A 21,497-nucleotide genomic window follows, 5' to 3' on the forward strand; every position below is an offset into this window, starting at 1 on the left:
AAGCACACAAGTACAACATTTGAGAGCAGGGACATAGGGAGATCTGTAGGAGGGAGAGGGCTTGGGGGGAGCAGGCGTGGGAATCGGGGTGGGGGTGGTTGAGGTAAAAAAAACAAAAAAAACACATGGACACAGCTCGGACTTCCAGCAAGGACTTCCAAGATTTTGCTCGATACACCTCTCTGGGCCACATCCATGAGAATTTGCTCTTCAAATCTGATTTCATGTAACTCCCATGGCTACCTCTAGGCAGGAAGTTAGGTTAGTGAAACCCCATCCTCTGGGTCAAGGCATAGTCATCTGCCACTGTTGCTGCCTCATACAACTCAGGTACTTTTTTTTCATGCAAATGAACTTTAATGTCCGCGTGGACACACTGTTTAAATTCTTTCACCGAAATCAATTGTCGTAAACGGTTTAGTCTTCCCCAATCTGTTTCGAGTCACAACACCCATAAAACATAGTTTCCTTCTCTCTGGCAAACTCCACATGGGTCTCACTCTCCCTCTTCCAGGCATTCCGAAATTTTTGCCGGTAAGCTTCAGGGACCAATTCATCGGCTTTGAGAATGGATTTCTCAACTGTCTCATAATATGCACATTGGTCAATCGGTAAAGCCGAATAGATATATTGAGCTTTACCCACCAGAACACTTTGTACTAACATAGTCCAAGACTCCTTAGGCCATTTTAACATCTGAGCCACCTTTCCAAAGTATAAAAAGAACTTGCCTACCTACTTTTCATTAATAGTCCAGGCCCTGGCATAGAAACCCGTATACATCTTAGAAGGCATAGACTTTGACCGTTGATTTGAGTATGGGATAACCCTAGCTTCAATAATCTACGAGGTGGAATTCCTGAATTTGTAGCACAAGCTGAAAAATGGCCATTTTCCAAAATGGCCGCCACAGGGCGAGTGCCAAACAAGAAATGCCGTTAAGTTTTGATAGGAACGTAGTATATGGATGATTTTGATGTATATTATGGGGTTTTCAGGTATGCCCAACACAGTAGTGTTGTCAAAAAATATTTTGGACGTTGCCTAGTTACCGAAATCCAAGATTGTCGCCACCCAAATTCCATCAATCAAGAAAACGTGAATAAATTTTAATTCAAATGTAGTAGATTGATGATTTTAGTGTCTATTTTGTTGTTTTCAGGTATTCCCGACACAGTGGTGCCATCAAAAAACATTTTAGACATTGCCAAGTTCCCGAAATCCAAAATGGCTGCCACCCGAAGTCCATCAATCATGAAAACTCATCTAACACTCTTACGATGTCTCTCTGTAAAGACCGAATGGACAACCACACCAGAAGGACTTAACCTCCTTATTTCAACGCCTGTTCCCGCTCCTCTTCACCCTGAAAGATGTATTATTTGCCAGAAGAAAGGCAAGAAAACAGAACCGCTCCATGGTGGGTGGGGTCAGGTAGAAAACGTGTCCGTGATGTAGCGGAAGTGAAAGATGATGATGTTAGCAAACGGTTGAAAATTCTTGGACCTGATTTTGAATTCAAATACCACAATACATATTCTTGCTATAAGAAATACACTGATGTACGAAACCTTCCAACCATTTCTGAAGAACCTGCTGCAGATGAGGTACCTGAAGTACTATCTGACTTGACAGCTCACAAGCCATCCACACGGAGCTCCACCATACCTCGTCCTGGACCAAGCACTGCTGTTGACTGAAATTATATAGACTGTGTCAATGTGTCATATGTGCATGTGATAGGGTCTTGGCCAAACAAAAGGGGAAACAGGTGCAGGAAAAGGTCAGACTCTGTAAGGTCAAAAGTTCACAGAAGTTTTTGGATGCAATACACTATCATAAAGATGATGTTTATGTCAGATGTGCAGACTTAGGCAGTCCTGTAAGATGTACAGTCACATGAAAAAGTAAGTACACCCCATGTAAAGTTTTGACTTTTTCAACATATTTCAACATTCAGCTATTTGATCTTCATTTCAACAATATTGATAGATAAAGGTGATATAATATAACAAATATCATGAAACATTTACATTTTGTAGTCCATTGTATAATTTAAACAAACATAAATGCAAATTTCGCATGTGGAAAAGGTAAGTACACCCCTACATTTATCACTACTTCAAATATCTAAAATGAGAATCAGGTGCACCAGCTCAGGTGCAAATAATTAGAACATCGTCAGAGAAGATCTTGGAGGAACCTGTCTTATACTGTAGGCATATTTGTCATGGAAAAAAAATTCGTGTATTTTTTTTGTTAAAAGCAAAAACTCACTTGATTTTGGAAGAAGGTATCGTAAGGTTTAAAAAAATTTAGGGTGGCATTTTTTCTGAACATTCTAACGGCCTGAAATCCAAGATGTCCACCACCGTAGCAAAACGCCCTAAATTTGATGCTAAAATTAACTTAATGTGGTTTAAATATTTTTGTTTTCAGCATGAACTGCTTGGAACTTGTATATAGAGGTGACTATAATAACAATAACTTCCACCTGACTACTAATCTTTTTATTTTGCACAATTTCAGACAGAGGCTGCCTTTTTGATTTCAACATGGCGGCCGGAAAATTGACGTTCGAATCCAGTCACCGGCAGCAGTTTGTTCGCTTTATAGTGTTAAGGTTCCACTTGTCCATTTTATGGTGTACTAACATATTCTTTTCTTCTTTTGCAGGCTGCAAGTACCCACAGCAACCATCACCCAGGATAACATAGCTTAGAGACCTTAGATTAACCAAAATGGCAGAGTCTTCATCGAACAAGAAGTCAAAAACGGTGGATTTTGAACTATGCTTTATTTGCCAGTTGAGAAGCAAGCAAACAGATTATACAAACTATGTGCTTCGTCCTTCTTTGCCTTCAGTAGAGAAAGTAATTACAACAACTGATGTTCGATGTTCATATGGGGAAACAGAATTCTCTACATTAAAGAATCGCATAAAAGGTTTGTCAGCCCATGAACTGTTACAGAATGGTTTTTCATACCACAAGACATGTTATAAGGATCTCACACATAAAACATGCATTGAACGAGCCAAGACCCGATATGAGAAAGGACAAGCGACAGGCAGCGTCAGTTATATAAAACAGAAGACAAAAGGACGACCGAAAAAATCTGATGCTGCATCTACAAGTGCTTCCACATCACAGCGATCTACCAGAAGTCAGGCTTTCGACAAGGAGATGTGTGTCATTTGTCAGGAAGACAAAGCAGACAAATTGCACGACGTCTCAACTGAAAACATGGGAGCTCAGCTCAAAGCCATTGGTCAACAAACAGACAGAAAACTTTTGAAAGTTAGACTGAGCAATGTTGTAGGCTCATCTGATCTTCTTACAGCAGTTGCTGAGGACATGAAGTATCACCTTCTGTGCTTAGGCCATGCAAAACGAGACATAGAAAAAGCTAACAGACCTCCAAAACAGCATGTTCATTTTGCACAGTTAGTGTCTGACCTGGAGATGCTCGACATGGTGGAAACTGAAATCAATGACCCATCTAACAGTTCAGCTTTGAATATGAACGACATTGAACAATCATATGTTGGTTTGCTAGAAGCCAATGGGTTCCCTTTAGCCGACAATCCGCGATACAAACCATACTTAAAGCAACTGATTTTGGACAACATCGCTGATGTGCACTTCACCAGGACTCCAGACAAAACCAAACCTGAGCAAGTACTTTCTACAAAATCCAAGGAAACCCTGTTAGCTGGTGCGTTGGCCTCTGATACAAAAGCCCAAAGAGAAGATGTGAAAGTCCTTCTGAAAGCATCTAAAATACTGAGAAGAGACATTGCAAGCGCAACCCCGTGGAAATTCGAAGGAACATTTGATAATTATGAACCACCTGCTTTGCTTCAACTCCTCTGCAAGCTTGCTATCCAAGGTTTACATCATGTTAAAACAATCAGCAGGGCCGAATCTATGAACCAAAGTGCATCTGTGCTGGCACAACATTTCGTATGTGCATACAAGTCTGATCGGCAGGTCACCTATGAAACAAAACATGAAGATGTCACTTTCAAACACCGCACTGAGAGCCATCCGCACTGAGAACTTCTCTCCAGTTCGCTGTTTGAATCCACCAGCTCCTGAAGCAGTATTGCACCTCATAAAGTGCGGGTGCAAACGTGGATGCGAAGGAAGGTGCAGCTGTCGCAAGAACAATATCCCATGTACGGAAGTTTGTGGATGCTGGGGTTTCAGCTGCAACAACAAAACTGTCCAACCAGGGATAAATGAAGACTGTGAAGATTGAGGTGTTACTTTCTATGACATTCACAAAATTATAATTCACTTGATATCCATTGTTAAAAATACTAAATGAAAGCCAGGCATTTAATCAGTATGACTTTTTGCATCTTCCTGTTTAATCGATTTAAGAGATTGAACAGTAATTCAAGTATTTCATTTTATTTAGATCTGTTTGTTGGCTTGTTAATTATGTATTCTTTGTGAAAAATACATGTCTTTAAATAGATACTTTGTTTGTAATTACATGCGAAGGGAGAAGGTATAGTTTACATTGCGGGTGCGCAGTGGCCATTTTGGAATTTGGCATGTAGATCATACATATAACATAAATTTGATGATTCCATTCGATTCCTGGTCTCAGAAAACATATATTTAGACACTTTATTTGTAATTGTATCACATGTACTCGTGAAGATATCGCATTATTAGTGTTCGGCGGCCATTTTGGACGCCATCTTGGATTTCATAGTCTTAGAATGTTCAGAAAATGCCACCCTAATTTTTTTTGAAGCTTATGATACCTTCTTACAAAATCAATTGAGTTTTTGCTTTTAACAAAAAAAATACACGAAATTCCAAATATGCCTATACTATTATGTAAACCTCAGACATTTAGTTTGGTTTGCTCTTTGTTGTTGAAGTGTGCGGCGTCACCATGCCTAGATCAAAAGAGCTCTCTGAGGCCTTCAGATAGAAGGTTATAGATGCCTACGAGTCTGGGAAGGGATTTAAAAAGATCTCCAAACAATTTGAAATCAATCATTCGACTGTCCGGTAGATCATCTACAAGTGGAGAAGATTCCAAACAACTGCCAACTTGTTCAGGCCAGGCCGCCCCAGCCATTTCAGCCTGAGAGCAGACCGCAAGATGCTGAAAGAAGTCTCTAAGAACCCCAGAATGTCATGACGGGACCTACAGATAGCTCTTGCCACTGTTGATGTCAAAGTGTATGAGTCTACCATTAGAAAGAGGCTGCACAAATTTAATCTACATGGGAGGTGTGCCAGGAGGAAACCTTTGCTGTCCAGATAGAACATCAGGCAAGACTAAAGTTTGCCAATGAACACCTCGGCAAAGACCAACACTTCTGGAACAATGTGCTCTGGACAGATGAGTCAAAGGTAGAGCTATTTGGCCACCGTATCAGAAGACATGTTTGGCAAAAACCAAAGACAGCATTTGACCACAAGAACCTGATACCCACTGTAAAGAATGGTGGTGGAAATATTATGGTTTGGGGCAGCTTTGCTGCATCAGGGCCTGGGCAGCTCACCATCATATAATCCACTATGAATTCTTCATTGTATCAGAGGGTGCTTGAGGATAATGTGAGGCCATCTGTCGGAAACTTGAGGCTCAACCGAAGGTGGACCTTGCAACATGACAATGACCCTAAACATACCAGTAGGTCCACCAAGGAATGGCTGAAAAGAAAGAAATGGAGGGTTCTGGAATGCCTCAGTCAAAGCCCGGATCTAAATCCCATCGAGATGATGTGGGGGGATTTGAAACGAGCTGTGTATGCAAGAATCCCCTCATACATCGCACAGCTGAAATAATTCTGCATGGAGGAGTGGGCAAACATTTCTCCCAGTCGATGTCAGAGACTGGTAGACAGTTAAAAGAAATGCCTACTTGAGGTTGTTTCTGCCAAAGTGGGCAATACCACCAATTAGAGCCAAGGGTGTACTTACTTTTTCCACATGCAAAATTTGCATTTATGTTTATTTAAATTATACAATGGACTACAAAATGTAAATGTTTCATGATATTTGTTATATTATATCACATTTATCTATCAATAGTGTTGAAATGAAGATCAAATAGCTGTATGTTGAAATATGTTGAAAAAGTCAAAACTTTACATGGGGTGTACTTACTTTTTCACGTGACTGTAGATGCCGCAGATTTATATTGTCATGTGCCTTGTTTCAAACAATATGTGTCAAAGGCAAAGCAGATAGAACGTACATGTGAACCCAAAACTAGCCTTAACCCTAAATAGCCCGGGCTATTTTGAAACTGCATAGCCCGGGGGGGGGGGGGGGGCTAATTTGCCCCCCCTCAGATCTCGGCCATTTATCGACCGAATGTGACCAAACTTGGCGTGTCTGTGTCCCATCATGTATTTTACAAGAATGCATAGTCAAATTTATGATATCTATTGTTATTCTTAATTTGTCTAATTAATGATGCAAATATGCAAATTTTTTCAAGGAATTCTCATTTTTTTCAGTTTTCCCCCCATTTATGGAGAAAATGCAATCAAATTTGGCATGTTTGTAGCTTGTCATATAATCTAAAAGATAGCTTAGTCAAATTAATGACATGTATTGAAATTTCATATTTATAATTGTAATTAATTATGCAAATATGCTAATTTTTCTTGAAATTCTGAATTTTCACATTTTGATTACGTCAGGGCAGAAATCTTTTTTCTAGTTGTAAATTGAAGAAAGGTGATGTTTAGTGTATGTTTTGACAATTTATGATTGAAATGTGGGAAATTATTATGCAAATTAGAGACAAATGAATATTCATTAGCAACAAGAAAGTTGAATGTTTCACAGTAATTTATTAGATGTGACTTATGAATCAGCATGCTCAAAAGCAATAAAGAATGGCAGTTATATTTGGGTGTTGAAAGTCTACTGATGATAACATAACATTTATGCAAATCATATGCATAACTGTTCTCAGGTCACATAATATATCATACAGACAGTGTCATCTATCTATAATTCCAGTAATCTCTGTGTGTATGTGTGTGTGTCTGTGTGTGTGTGTGTCTGTGTGTGTGTCTGTGACCGCTGTTTCTCGACAACTACCGGTTCGATATACTTGAAACTTGCCAGGTATATTGCTGGGGACCCGAGGATGTGCCTATTCAAGGTTTGAAATTAATCGGACAAGTGGTTCCCAAGGTATGGTCACCGTACTCGCAAGCCGTTCGCTTTGGCTTTACGAATGGACCAAACCATTTCATGTAAATAGAGGGGGGGGGGGGTTCTGTGGTCGTTACTGCCACGTGGTTTCAAAGTTGTTTTTTTGCACGCACGTACGGGCAAGCACGTACGTACGGGCATGCCCTAGTGAATATTAATTAGCACAAAGTATACAAAATCCACTTTTGCATTGATAACGAGATCTGACTGTTACATGATTGAAAACAGTATTGAATGACAGTTACAAAAAGTTTATATTTGGATGTTCACAGTCTACTACATGTAATCACATATTCAATTTATGCAAATCATATGCATAACTGTTCTTGGGTCACATCATATATCAAACAGACAGTGTAATGAATACTAATTAGTAAAATTATCAGGAAAATTCAACTTTTGCATTGATATGATCTGACTACTAAATGACTGAAAACAATATTGAACAAGTACACATACATTCAAAGTACACCGCCCCATGCCAAATAATTAAATATGCTGCAGCGCGGCATTGCCGGGTCGCCTCCGGCGCCCGGCAATACCGCAGTGCAGCTCATTGAGGCTGCATTGGGAGGGAGAGGTGTACACTAATTGATTGATTAATTGTATAATTAAAATCAATAAAAGATTATCACAAAATATTTTCATAATCAATTGGCTAATAGCATACCTAAAGCACTAGTGCTTCATCCGAAGATGTATCTTTTAGAAATTTAATTAAATAAGTCATTTAGAAAAAATTAAATAATTAATTGATTACTCAATAAATAATTAATCGATTAATCAATAAATAATTAATAGATGAAATGATTAATCAATAAATCAAAAATATCCTTGATAGCCACATCACTTGGTCACTCATGTCCAAATATTAGCTTCCCAGCTCAAAAGGTGCCTGAGATATTGGCCAAATGAGAAAGAAAATAAATAAATGATTAATAATGAAAATAAATAAATAAAAATCATAAAAAAATGAAATTATTAATCAATTTGGTCAGAGAACACATAAACTACCACTATTTCATCAGAATCTGTAACTTTAAAAACTAATTTTTTTTGTCATAAATCGAATAATTAAATAATTAATCGATTAATTGATTAATTAATAAATCTAAAATATCCTTTGCAGGCAAATCACCTGGTCATTGGCATGGCCAAATATCAGCTTCCTAACTCAAAAGGTGCCTGAGTTAATGGTCAGAAGAGAAAGGAAATTTGATTAATTAAATAAGTACTTAATTAATCGCTAATAATTAAATAACTCCTCAATTTATTGATTAATCAAAAAAAAAAAATACTGTTTTTGAAAAAGGACTTGCTCACTATTGTGCCGAAATTTCAGCTTCCTAGCTCAAAGGATGGCTGAGATATCGTCCGGACAAACAAGAAAACAAGAAAACAAACAAACAAGTACAGAAACATTCAAAGTACACCGCCCCATGCCAAATAATTAAATATGCTGCAGCGCGGCATTGCCGGGGCGCCTCCGGCACCCGGCAATACCGCAGTGCAGCTCATTGAGGCTGCATTGGGAGGGAGAGGTGTACACTAATTGATTGATTAATTGTATAATTAAAATCAATAAAAGATTATCACAAAATATTTTCATAATCAATTGGCTAATCACATAACTAAACCAGTAGTGCTTCATCCGAAGATGTATCTTTTAGAAATTTAATTAAATAAGTCATTTATAAAAAATTAAATAATTGATTACTCAATAAATAATTAATCGATTAATCAATAAATACTTAATAGATGAAATGATTAATCAATAAATCAAAAATATCCTTGATAGCCACATCACTTGGTCACTCATGTCCAAATATTAGCTTCCCAGCTCAAAAGGTGCCTGAGATATTGGCCAAATGAGAAAGAAAATAAATAAATGATTAATAATGAAAATAAATAAATAATAATCATAAAAAAATTAAATTATTAATCAATTTGGTCAGAGAACACATAAACTACCACTATTTCATCAGAATCTGTAACTTAAAAAAAAAAAAATTTTTTGTCATTAATCGAATAATTAAATAATTAATCGATTAATTGATTAATTAATAAATCAAAAATATCCTTTGCAGCCAAATCACCCGGTCATTGGCATGTCCAAATATCAGCTTCCTAACTCAAAAGGTGCTTGAGTTAATAATGGTCAGAAGAGAAATGAAATTTAATTAATTAAATAAGTACTTAATTAAACGCTAATAATTAAATAACTCCTCAATTAATTGATTATTCAAAAAACAAAAAATACCGTATTTGACAAAGGACTTGCTCACTACTGTGCCGAAATTTCAGCTTCCTCGCTCAAAGGATGGCTGAGATATCGCCCGGACAACCAAGAAAGTAAGAAAGAAACCAGAGTGAAAACTGAGTACTCTCTTTCAGCGTGCGTCACTGCCGAGCCCCCTTTGGTGCCCGGCAATGACGATTTGCAATGCCTGGAGATGGTATAGGAAAGGAGCGGTGTACAACAAACAAACAAGAAAGAAACCAGAGTGAAAACTGAGTACTCTCTTTCAGCATGCGTCACTGCCTAGCCCCCTTCGGTGACCGGCAATGACGATTTTCAATGCCTGGAGATGGCATAGGAAAGGAGCGGTGTACAACAAACAACCAGAGTGAAAACTGAGTACTCTCTTTCAGCGTGCGTCACTGCCGAGCCCCCTTCGGTGCCCAGCAATGACGATATGCAATGCCTGGAGATGGCATAGGAAAGGAGCAGTGTACAATGACAGGAACAAACAACTGTACCCTTGTATCTTCAAAGTCTAACTCGATCTAATTTATGCAAATCATGGACTGTACTGTACCCTAAAATTGTAGATGGAAAATACGGCAAACATTTCTTTATCTGCTAATAACTAATAAGTGCACATGTATGCAATCTTGACTGGCATACATGTAATCATTTGAACTTGGCGTACTGTAATTTATGTATGAAGAGATGTGCAAATTAGATCAATATCATAATCAAATCGAGATTGTTATTGTTTACAAAATGTAAGAGACACCTGACAATTGATAATCCTGAAAGTCCCTTTTTCAGCATGAAGTCCAATTTTCTTCCTTTTTCTTTCAGTTAGTTTTGTTTTGCATAGCATGCCAGACAGAAGTGAACAGTATGTTCTTTGCAACATGCCTCACCACAAACCTGGCACTGGCTTGGATTCTTTGGCATGGCCCTTTTCCTCAGTTTATGTCCTTCTCCATGTGACTGATCTAAGCAGGCCCTGCAACGACGACGAGAATCGCCATGATGGTCCAACAGATCTCCCCCTGGCTCTCGATGTTGCACGCCGGCTGCCTCTGTTCCTAGTGCTCTCTTCATCTTTTGGGCAATGGGTGTCGATAATCCCCGAAGAGGACGCGCCTGTATGAAAGGGGTAGTCAGTTGCTCGGCTAACGTCAGTCCAAAGTCGAACGAATCGAGCGCTCATGGTTTCTCTCCTTTGTTGAGAGCATAGATCGTCAGTGCGTTGACTCGGCAGGTATCGAGGAGGTATGCCAAGGCCACAATTGTCCACCGGTTGGATTTCGGCTTGCAGGTGAAACTCATTGCCTGTTGATCAATGACGTCCGTCCCCCCCTTTGTGTAGTCGTACAGTTTGTATGCAGCCGGCTTCTGTTTCCCATCGTCTTTTGTGACTCCGAGGATGGGTTTCATGGATGTGACCAACAGTACATTCTTTGTCCCTGATGACTTGGTGTTTACCACGTATGAGTGGAGGCTCACGTTCTTGTTTTCCCTGAACCAAGCAACTTTGTAGGAATGCTCCTCTCATCCATCAGTCGTCTTCATTTCTTGGGGTAACCCCTTTCTGTTTGTTTGTATTGTGCCTGTGACTGTTATTCCTTTTTCGAATACCATTCTGAGAGTGGGAGTGACGTGTACAGCCGATCAATGGTGAGATTGCGGCCTCGCAACTGTCGGTGCTCCTCCATTTGATTTTATGAGGTTCTTGACTACCTCTTCAGTTCCTGTCACATAGTGGTGGGTAGGGTGGTCACCGGTTGGCTTCCCTGCATATGGTCGACTGAAGAACGTGTAAGGATGTCTTGCATCGTTCAGCGAGCGAAACAGTTGGCCATACTTTGCCGGCTTGCTCCTGTTGTATTGCCTGAACGAAATTCCGGATCGCATTGGATACAAGGTTTCATCAATCGTGATGAAATCACTGGGTATCAGGGCCTCTGCACAATTCCTGTTCAGCAAGTCGTGGAGCTCGCAAAACGCTGCGAAACGATCGTTTCTCCATCGCTCTGGTCTTGTGTCCTTATCATCGAATGACAATTTGGTAAGCAGAAACTTGAATCGGTTCTTGCTCATTGTAGCGCCGAAAACCGGATGACCAACTCGATCGCCAAAGAGCCATTTGACGTCTAGCAGATTCTGACCGAGCATTCCTCTGTAGTAGAGCATGCCCTCTATTTCCGTTGCCGATGCTTCACGAAGGTACGAATTCTTGTCCGAGTTGCGTACTTCTGGGGTCAAATTGGAAAGGTACTTGTTGATCTTTTTGTTTGTGTTGGTCAAAACAACAGCAAGCATGTCGTCAGAGAAGAAGCACCCCCAGGCTTTCACAGGAGTATCTGCATGTCTTGCATTCCGATTGACACCAGGAATTCCTGCCAAGACATTGGCAATATTCTGTCGTCCTCTTGCTTGTGGCTGGGCTGTTTCCCAATGTATGCTTTTCCCTGGGTCATTTCGTTTCGGTTTCTCGACTACAACTGTGTATTCTTCTGGAGGATGAGGTAAAGTCCATGGATCATAGTTCTCAGGATCTAACGAGGTGTCGACGCTGTTCACTGCTTTGAGAGCTCTCTTTGGTTGAAAGGGATTCACCTCCTCCACTTCAGGATCTTCGGCAGGGGGTTCATCTGCATGTTCTAAGTATTCATCATCTGACTCCTCTGGAGAAAGGCGACCAACCAGCTCGTCGTAGTCATCGTCGTCACTTTCGAACTGTCGAAATTGCTGAAATAGTTGCATCTCCAGGTCAAGGTCATGCTCAAGTTCAGGCACAGGTTCTGGCTGAGGCGGAGGTGGAGGTTCAGGCTCAACATGTTTACGCTGAAATGACAAAGGATATAAACAATACTAATTAGAATAATGTTTGGTTTTATATGTTGACAATGTTTCACTATTTTCAAATGTTATGATTTTTATGAATAGTATATTTACATTCTAAATTATGCTCACTTTCTTATTTTCCTTTTTTTTTTACTTTGGATATAAAAATAAATAAATGAAATGAAATAGAATATAAAATATCAATTACTCAATTTACATGCCATAAGAAATGCATTATTGTCATCAAATAACACATCAAAAAATATCTGAATGAAGAATCAATATTATACAAGTGGCTCAAAGAAATACTGTAAGTGAAAATCTGTAACTCACCTTTGTTGTTCTTTTCCTGGGTACACCACTTGATGTTGAAGCCATGATTGGTGATAATCATCCAAATGATAAATTCTAAAGAATCCAAAATTGAGAAAGATGTGATGTCTCTTCAGCACTAGCTGAACAAGTAATGACTAGAACAGTTGAATCATTGTATGGACTAAATAGACAACATCCAAGTTCACTTGTTCACTTGATACAGTGTATAAATATTGAATGGGGATGCTGAAAGGAGAGTAGAAGCAGATTAGTAGGAACAAGAAGTGATGCTTATCAACAGTGTCAATTTACTCTTTTGTCTTTCTCAGAACAGGTTAGGAAGGGATTAGGAACAGATTAGGCAGGGATTAGTATCAGTAAATAAACCTGTTTATAAAAGACTTGAGTAAGCAGAGACACAAGGTGTGAAAATGCAGTCCCATGGATCACAATGTACATGCAATTCGAAAATAGTCGTTTTTGCTATATTATTATGTTACTAATTTTCTTGTGCACTTCTTTGTTTTATTCTATCACTATGTATTTAATTTTTGTATATCCAGAATAATTCATTATAATCCACTATCAACAATATGAAAAATGTAAAATTATTTGTCCACTGACATTTTTTTAGATTGATAATTTTCTTGTTTCTCTCTTTGTTTCCCAATTCTTTTGTATTTCTTTGTTTTTAATTTCTTATGTATTTCTTTGTTTTTAAATCTTTTGTTTTTCATTGTTTTGTTATCTAGAATAGTTGATGATAGCCAAAAGGGATGTTATCCCTTTTGGGAAACATTCTTCTGACAAAGAATGTCATTTCCCTTCTGAAAAGGGAAAAAAACATTCTTCTGACAACACTTCTTGTAAAACCCACACATTGTACACACAAAATCATTGGAAACCGCCATTTTCTTGTGACGTTGGTCACGAATATGTGCTATATCTCCGCAACCGTACCCCCGATTTTCGCAAATAGGGTCTTAAAATGTGCGCGAGATGTGAAAGAAAAAAGTCATGAAATTTCAGCGCGAGATCTTTTTGCGTTAAAAAATCAATGCGAAAAATTTCGAGGGGGGGCTATTTTAGCCCCCCCCCCCCGGGCTATTCCGTGTTAAGACTGATGTATTCATTAAGATCATATCACGTCGAGATCCACTCATTCAGGCTGGGTATGGATTTACAATGACAGAAATAAGAGAGATGATGATGAACCTTAATGACAGTGTGGAGGTTTATAATCGAGATGTTAAGAGATTTCTCACACATTATTAGGGCAATATAATTCAAACCAAGCTGCAGCAGCTATCCCGCCGGCTGGCATCAATGCCTGAGCTCATCAAGCTGACCGCTATACTCAGTGGCTGCATCACGATGAGGAAGTTGTGCCAGCACAGTTGCTGCATGCAGGGAGGACCTCAGCACCACCATCTTGCGAAACCTCAGAATCTATTGAAGCGTTGACATGTCATTTGGAGGAAGCTGATGATCGCCTATTTCTTCACTGTGCATGGGAGGTGGGTCGTGACTCGTGGGAGTAGTCGGCTGCTTGTGATCTCCAATGACACAGACACAATAGTGCGTTTACTTTGCTTTATCCCTCAATTGCGAGAGAGAGGGGTCTTCAAGAGTTGTGGGAAGAGTTTGGCTCTGGTAAGCACAGGCGTCATCTACCACTTCATGTTCTCGCAGATAAGTTGGGAGTGGGACTGTGCAGAGTCATAGTGAAGGTTCATGTCCTCACTGGCGATGATACGCTAAGCAAGATTGGCACAAAACACGCATCTCTGTCATGTGAGCCACAGAAGTTTCTGGCCGATTTTGCTCAGTCAAATCAGTTAACTGAAGAGGATGTGACGAAAGCTGAGGAGTACGTCGTTCATGTGTGGGCTGGTGCAAAGTCCAAGTCAGAATCTCTAACCTTCGACCAGCTTCGAGTGGAGTGCCATATCCGAGCTACGACGCCAAAGCCCTTACAATCCCTACGCCCTACATCAAGTGTCATTCTCGGCCATATACAGAGAGCTTTTTTTGTTGTGCGTAATGCCCTGTGCCTTCTCGATGACTTCCACTCATCTCCAGATCCAACAAACTATGGCTGGGTGTTTCATAATGATATTCTCTTGCCTGCAAAATGTGTCAAACGACGACCCCACGAGAAGCTTGTCATCTGTAAATGCATGGGAAAGTGCGACACAAAGCGGTGCCCAAGCAAAAAGGCAGGGCAAAATTGTGTGATCTTTTGTCACAAGCAACAAGAATCAGTGTGTCAAAATAAGGAGTCAGCCAGTGACATCTTGAGTAATGCAGATAAGACAGTACATTAAATCATGGCTGTTTAAACAGTGTCGGGATGGGACATGATAATTAATTGGATTGTCATATCTTACCACTCTCTGTGCTTGAAATCATATTCATACCATGACTGGCGATCATTCCATCTGTGCTGTGTAATATTATTCTGCAATGTTTTTTTTACTTTCATTCTTGTTATTAAAATTTTTTGTCCAAAACTAGCTAAGATCTCAATGTTACTGTTACCGAGGGAATGTCATTTTCCATTTCAAAGCAGAAAAACGGTTAAAATACCAGAATTTGGTACTATTCTGAAATGAAATTTGTACTTTATGTTCTATATCTTACATGTTAATACATTTTGAATTGCTAGGCTGAAGTGAAATTAAGTTTGAGAATTGATGAAACTAGGGCATTGCCCGTACGTGGGTGCCCGTTCCTTGCCAAAAAAAAAAAAAAACGCTACCCGTACGCTCTACCCCGCCCGTACGCCCGTAAACAAAAAATAACAACGCTCTTCGCTTCCGCCCTTCGCTCTGACTGAATTGGGAGAAATAATGCGCATAAGAAATCGAATTACGTACCGTAATGGCGGTCAGCTCGTAACGCGCACACTGTCCGGAAGTTCGCATATCGCATATCTATCTATCTATCTATTAATGCCCATTTATTCAATTATCGCCAACGTATTTTGGCTTTTTGCAATTTAATCGCAAGGAAAAGTAGAAAGAGAAGAGGGAAAAAAAGAAAAGCCTTGCCTTGCTGCAAACAGCTGCTGCAAACAACAACAACATGGAAGGCTGCACTGTCCGGAAGTTGGCATATCGCAGTTACGATTATTTTAGTGTTAATGGCCAATTATTCAATTAGCGCCAACGTATTTTGGCTGTTTGCAATTTAATCGCAAGGAAAAGTAGAAAGAGAAGAGTGAAAAAAAGAAAAGCCTTGCATTAACGCATTAACGCTTGCATTGCATTAACGGTTCGGCACACGTGATAGCTCGCTGCTCTCTGATTGGTTGAAGCGTTTTTTGGACATAGCTCGGTAGGTACTTGTCCGATTAATTACAAACCTTGAAAAGGCACATCCTCGGGTCCCCAGCAATATACCTGGCAAGTTTCAAGTATATCGGACCCGTGGTTGTCGAGAAACAGCGGTCACAGACACACAGACACACAGACAGACACACAGAGATTGCTGGCATTATAGATAGATAGAAAATGCCCTTTCTTAAAACAGAAAATGACAGGCTCTAGTTTCCCTATAGCCAATTTTATTAGGTATGAAATACTATAAACCTACACAATAGACACTTAAATCGTAATCCATCATCGTTTCTATCAAAAGGTATACATATTTTCATGATTGACGGACTTCATGTAGCGGCCATCTTCGATTTTAATGACTAGTCAACATCTAAAATGTTTATTGATGGCACCACTATGTCAGGCATATCTGAAACCCCCAAAATAGACACCAAAATCATCACTCTACTACATTTGTATTAAGATTTATACACGTTTTCTTGATTGACAAACTTCTGGTGGTGGCCATCTTGGATTTCGGTAACTAGGCAATGTCTAAAATATTTTTTAACAGCACCACTGTGTTCGGCATACCTGAAAACCCCATAATATACACCAAAATCATCAATCTACTATGTTCCTATCAAAACTTATAGGCATTTCTTGTTTGGCACTGGCCCCGTGGCGGCCATTTTGGAAAATGGCCATTTTCCAGCTTATGCTCCAAATTCAGGAATTCCACCTAGTAGATTATTGAAGCTCGGGGTATCCCATTCTCCAAACAACTGTCAAAGTCTATGCCTTCTGAGATGTATACAGGTTTCTATGCCAGTGCCAGGACTATAAAGGGTGGAACCAGTTTTTACATGTGTACCAACATCCCAAGAGTTCTGACTTGTCGAACTATCCGGCATGGATAAGATTTCTCTCCGTCCTCCAGGTATTTCAACCTCCTTGAGTACAATTTCCTTCTGATACTCCATGTCCCATTCCTTTAAGTCCCTTTGATACTCCAGGTCCCGTTCCTTTAAGTCCCTTTGATACTCCATGTCCCGTTCCTTTAAGTCCCTTTGATACTCCATGTCCCGTTCCTTTAAGTCCCTTTGATACTCCATGTCCCGTTCCTTGAAGTCCCTTTGATACTCCATGTCCCGTTCCTTTAAGTCCCTTTGATACTCCATGTCCCGTTCCTTTAAGTCCCTTTGATACTCCATGTCCCGTTCCTTTAAGTCCCTTTGATACTCCATGTCCCGTTCCTTTAAGTCCCTTTGATGCTCCATGTCCAGTTCCTTTAAGTCCCTTTGATACTCCATGTCCAGTTCCTTGAAGTCCCTTTGATACTCCATGTCCCGTTCCTTTAAGTCCCTTTGATACTCCATGTCCCGTTCCTTTAAGTCCCTTTGATACTCCATGTCCCGTTCCTTTAAGTCCCTTTGATACTCCATGGCCCGTTCCTTTAAGTCCCTTTGATACTCCATGTCCCGTTCCTTTAAGTCCCTTTGATACTCCATGTCCCATTCCTTTAAGTCCCTTTGATACTCCATGTCCCGTTCCTTTAAGTCCCTTTGATACTCCATGTCCCGTTCCGTTAAGTCCCTTTGATACTCCATGTCCCGTTCCTTTAAGTCCCTTTGATACTCCATGTCCCGTTCCTTTAAGTCCCTTTGATACTCCATGTCCCGTTCCTTTAAGTCCCTTTGATACTCCATGTCCCGTTCCTTTAAGTCCCTTTTATACTCCATGTCCCGTTCCTTTAAGGCCCTTTCAGCTTTCCTTTCCTCTTGTTCCTTTTCTACTTTCCATTCCAACTGTTTAAATCGTTCCTGGCTCTGCAGTTGCATCTCCATTTTCCAGAGCTCCATATTTCCTTTTCCCTCTGGTACCCAATCCAATGCTACCTCTTCCCATTTTCTCATTGCCACGAAATATTCCACCACCAACGTCTGAATCTCTGCCTTCTTCATATTAATTCGGACCTCCAAGTTACAGTATTTGACCAAAGTCCTAAGTTCCAAGTTCCAATCTTTTTAACGCCTGGAACTGTGCCTCGTTAGGGGACGTCACAAAATTTTCCACGTCACCTGTCTCCTCCTCTCCCTGCTGATCACCTCCTCTCTCATCTTCCGGTTTCTTTGCCGCGTTTTTTTTCTTTTTCCTTCACAAACATTAATTTTTACCTTTTACAAAAGTCATCTCCATTTCACACAGAAATCTTAACAACAATATTACCTGAAACTAAAAATCCTAACAGTATATAATAAGAACAAGGGCGGAAGTGACGAATCCGAAACATGTGTCATGTCACATGTGGAAATTGTGAAAAAGTGAAATCATCACATGTGTCCAACACATGTGACAAAAATGCAGAAACGAACTCTGGGACCATCAGGTGTAGATCCACCTTGGGTCATCCAGTACTAAATCCATAGACCATAGAAATCAGTGCTTCGTTTGTGTGAAGGAACGAGATCACACAGGTGAACATCAACTACTACCTGTGAGTACGAAGGATAATCGACAAAATGTGATATGGGAGCAAGAAAAGGTACTCAGTGATGATGATATGGTACACCGTATCCAAGTATATGGTAACAATTGTGGTGCATGATTGATAATGAGTTCAGGTACCACAAGTCCTGTGTGTGTACAAATATGACAAAGTCTAACCTGCAGATGAAACACACTTGTGATCCAGTACATGATGATACTCTGCAGTAGTTCATCTCTTACAAAGATGGTAACTTATCTGAAGATCCGAACACAATCATCTTTCTGAGTTCACTTCACCACAAATACAGGTGCTGGTTGTCCGTACCTCGCATAGTGAATACCACTTTATACAGGTGCTCCATTCTCAAAAAGGAATGAAGAATACTCCGCAGACCGTGGATCAAAGGTCATGATAGTCCTACAAAAAGGTAAATCTTCTATCATTTGTTCATCAGATATGTCAACAGGTTATCTTCTATCAAAGGTTACCTGCCTGAAGAAACGTGCAGAGGAAAGCGGTGACGAATCCACAACCACAGGTGCTAAGCCTGAAAAGAACGTTATCTTCCACCATTCTGCTAAATCATTCCGGAATGATGTGAAGGACACCTGTGAGAAACGGAGTAGAAGAAGAACCCAGAAGATGATCCATCGCTGTAATTCTGCACCTGAATGTGTACCTGTGTCCCTCTAAATCTACAATCACGTGACCTGGATGGTGAATGATGCAACTCCAGAGATGAATGAGTCAGACTTAAAATTGGAACTGAGTGAGAGAAATCGGGAAAAAGTGCTGAATATGGATCAAGGTATTTGTGCACCTGTAGAAGGTATCCCCACGAGCATTTCACACCTTAAAACAAACCAGGAGTAAAGAAAGAGTTTAAATATTGAACCGTTTTATCAATATCATCAGGTATCAAATAGCCAGAGATGTATCGCTTCCATGTCACGGACTAGTGAGGAGACCAGGAACAAGGTGAGCTCTTGATTCCCACAAACCTTACAGGTGGAAAATTCACTCAAAGTGCCATTGATAACCTGGACTTCCATGAACACACACTGGAAGGTACAACGACGCGTGGCACCGCCCACAACATCCACCAACATTCAGGTAACGATGATGAGGTATTGAAAGCTGTTACATCAGGACCATGAACCAAAACACCTGGTGAGCTCCATGGGCAGGAATTCAGCACTTCCAGACTAAGGTGAGTGGTCTAACCTGGAGAGATCGACAGCAAAGTCGTTCCTTGTGCGGCCGGAAACTTGTACAAGAACCAAGAGATACCAAGGTGTCTCGTGTACATCAACATGGTCCCCGTTCTAAAAAGGTGTGTGGAAGGTGAAAGAGCTGGCAGGTGGGAACAGCACCTTGAGGTATAAACATGCTGCCACACCTGATATCTACTGGACACAGTAAACACGTGGCAGGTATCCCACAATACCTGATGGTGATGAAGAAGCATCCACCACCAGATATAGGTCCAGAATTACAACAGGTACATTTCACTGTGAGTGAAACTAGCGGTAAGTTCAATGGTGTTTGAACTGACGAGGCTTCAGAACAGAACCCGGTATGGTGTTTCATCATGGATTCTTCTTCTTCTTTGGAATGCGGCACAAGGTGTCGGGGTCGCGTCATTGACTGAGTGCAGGGACCTGTGCAGGTTACGGTGGAATTGTTCTGTAATATGTTCAGGATGCCGGCGATAGCTCACCTGCTCATCACGAAGGATACTTTGGGATCTTTGACGTTCACCAACTAATGTCGGGAGACGGGATTTCCGTTTCACGTTCATCCGAGGGACAGTACGCGCATTGCTGGATTATCCCACCTGTGAAACACCGGGATGAGTCCCGACCGCGCATTGGTGGATTATCCCACCTGTGAAACACCGGGATGAGTCCCGACCGCACATTGATGGATCATCCTACCTGTGAAACCCCAGGATGAGCCCCTAGCGCACATTGATGGATCATCCTACCTGTGAAACACCGGGATGAGCCCCCGACCGCACATTGATGGATCATCCTACCTGTGAAACACCGTGATGAGCCCCATACCGCACGTCGATGGATCATCCTACCTGTGAAACACCGTGATGAGCCCCATACCGCACGTCGATGGATCATCCTACCTGTGAAACACCGTGATGAGCCCCCTGCCGCGCATTGATGGATCATCCTACCTGTGAAACACCCTTGTTTTCAATTCCACTGCACATTGTTCCCTATTGTGACGTCACAAAGCACGTTTCGTACATGTTGTATCGCAGGTTTTTCACTCACGATACAAACGTAATACCTGAGAAGATTCGTCATTCAGGTTGTAATATCAACATTCAATGGCGTCGACGTGTAAAATTAAAAAGAGAAGTGAATTGGTGAATGTTAACATGAAGGTGTTTACCTGTTCTTTGTTTAAATATCCAGGTATAGCGAGATCTAAGTCCCCACTACCAAAAATTGTAGGGTCGAGTTTCCCCCAATTGGAGAAATTCGAGAGTGAGCCCCAACCTGCCCCTCTCGGAGTGCAATGTCACCCTGAGGGTAGCACCTGTATGATCATGGTTTCCCTCCCGCCAGGTGAATATGAATTGTTAATCACAGAACATGATGCGACGCCTTCTCTGGAATTTGCATTCACGTGATGACGCTAAATTAACTTCGTGACGTCAATACACTGGTGATGAAATGGTGATTTTATCTCTGTGTTTTGATTGGATGGAAGAGATTTCCACAAAGATAAAGATTAAAACCTCTGTGAGAAACAATGAGAACCTGACGTTTCAGGTCAGGTACGAACCCTTCATCGGATCAAAAGAGAGAGTAACACCCAAAAGGTCACCTGGCCATGTTTCGAAAGGTGTGATTCGCGATACCTGATGAACGTTCTGTTAATTCCATGCAGGGTTCCACATTCCACCTGTGATCCAATCCAAACCCACCGTCACCTTCACGATTAACGCCGGTGCTCTATTCCAGGTAAACACAAAGGGTTTCATCTACCTGGACGGACTTTCTTCACTCAAACATCCCATTCAATGACGCTTTGAAGAAGAAGAATCTATTGCATCTGAG

General features: G+C 40.7%; 1 protein-coding gene and 1 long non-coding RNA gene across 3 annotated transcripts in view; one reads left to right on the forward strand and one right to left on the reverse strand.

Moving 5' to 3' along the window:
- The window catches only part of LOC137420454 (uncharacterized), a 75,207-nt gene extending 73,798 nt beyond the window's left edge, over nt 1–1,409 (forward strand). The window contains exon 5 of the long non-coding RNA XR_013622004.1: nt 1,163–1,409. This is a non-coding gene — a long non-coding RNA (uncharacterized LOC137420454). The remainder of the gene's footprint in view (nt 1–1,162) is intronic.
- A 1,552-nt stretch (nt 1,410–2,961) lies between these two features.
- On the reverse strand, nt 2,962–21,431 carry LOC137418025 (uncharacterized). Of its 2 annotated transcripts, none has more exons than XR_013621992.1 (3): nt 12,622–13,164; nt 10,366–12,288; nt 2,962–4,225 (listed from the first exon to the last, which is right to left on the reverse strand). XR_013621992.1 is itself a non-coding variant. In XM_078770853.1 (3 exons), the coding sequence occupies exons 2-3, from the start codon at nt 12,664–12,666 to the stop codon at nt 11,113–11,115; spliced, it is 1,221 nt and encodes a 406-aa protein (XP_078626979.1). In that variant the 5' UTR covers nt 12,667–12,696; nt 21,299–21,431; the 3' UTR covers nt 9,376–11,112. The 2 variants fall into 2 exon arrangements, 1 of the variants encoding a protein (XP_078626979.1); XM_078770853.1 differs by lacking the exon at nt 2,962–4,225 and adding an exon at nt 21,299–21,431 and having other exon boundaries at nt 9,376–12,288; nt 12,622–12,696.
- Between the last annotated feature and the right edge of the window lie 66 nt (nt 21,432–21,497).

The sequence above is a fragment of the Myxine glutinosa genome, chromosome 1, assembly GCF_964187855.1.
Source record: "Myxine glutinosa chromosome 1, kmMyxGlut1.1, whole genome shotgun sequence".
Lineage (NCBI taxonomy): Eukaryota > Metazoa > Chordata > Myxini > Myxiniformes > Myxinidae > Myxine > Myxine glutinosa.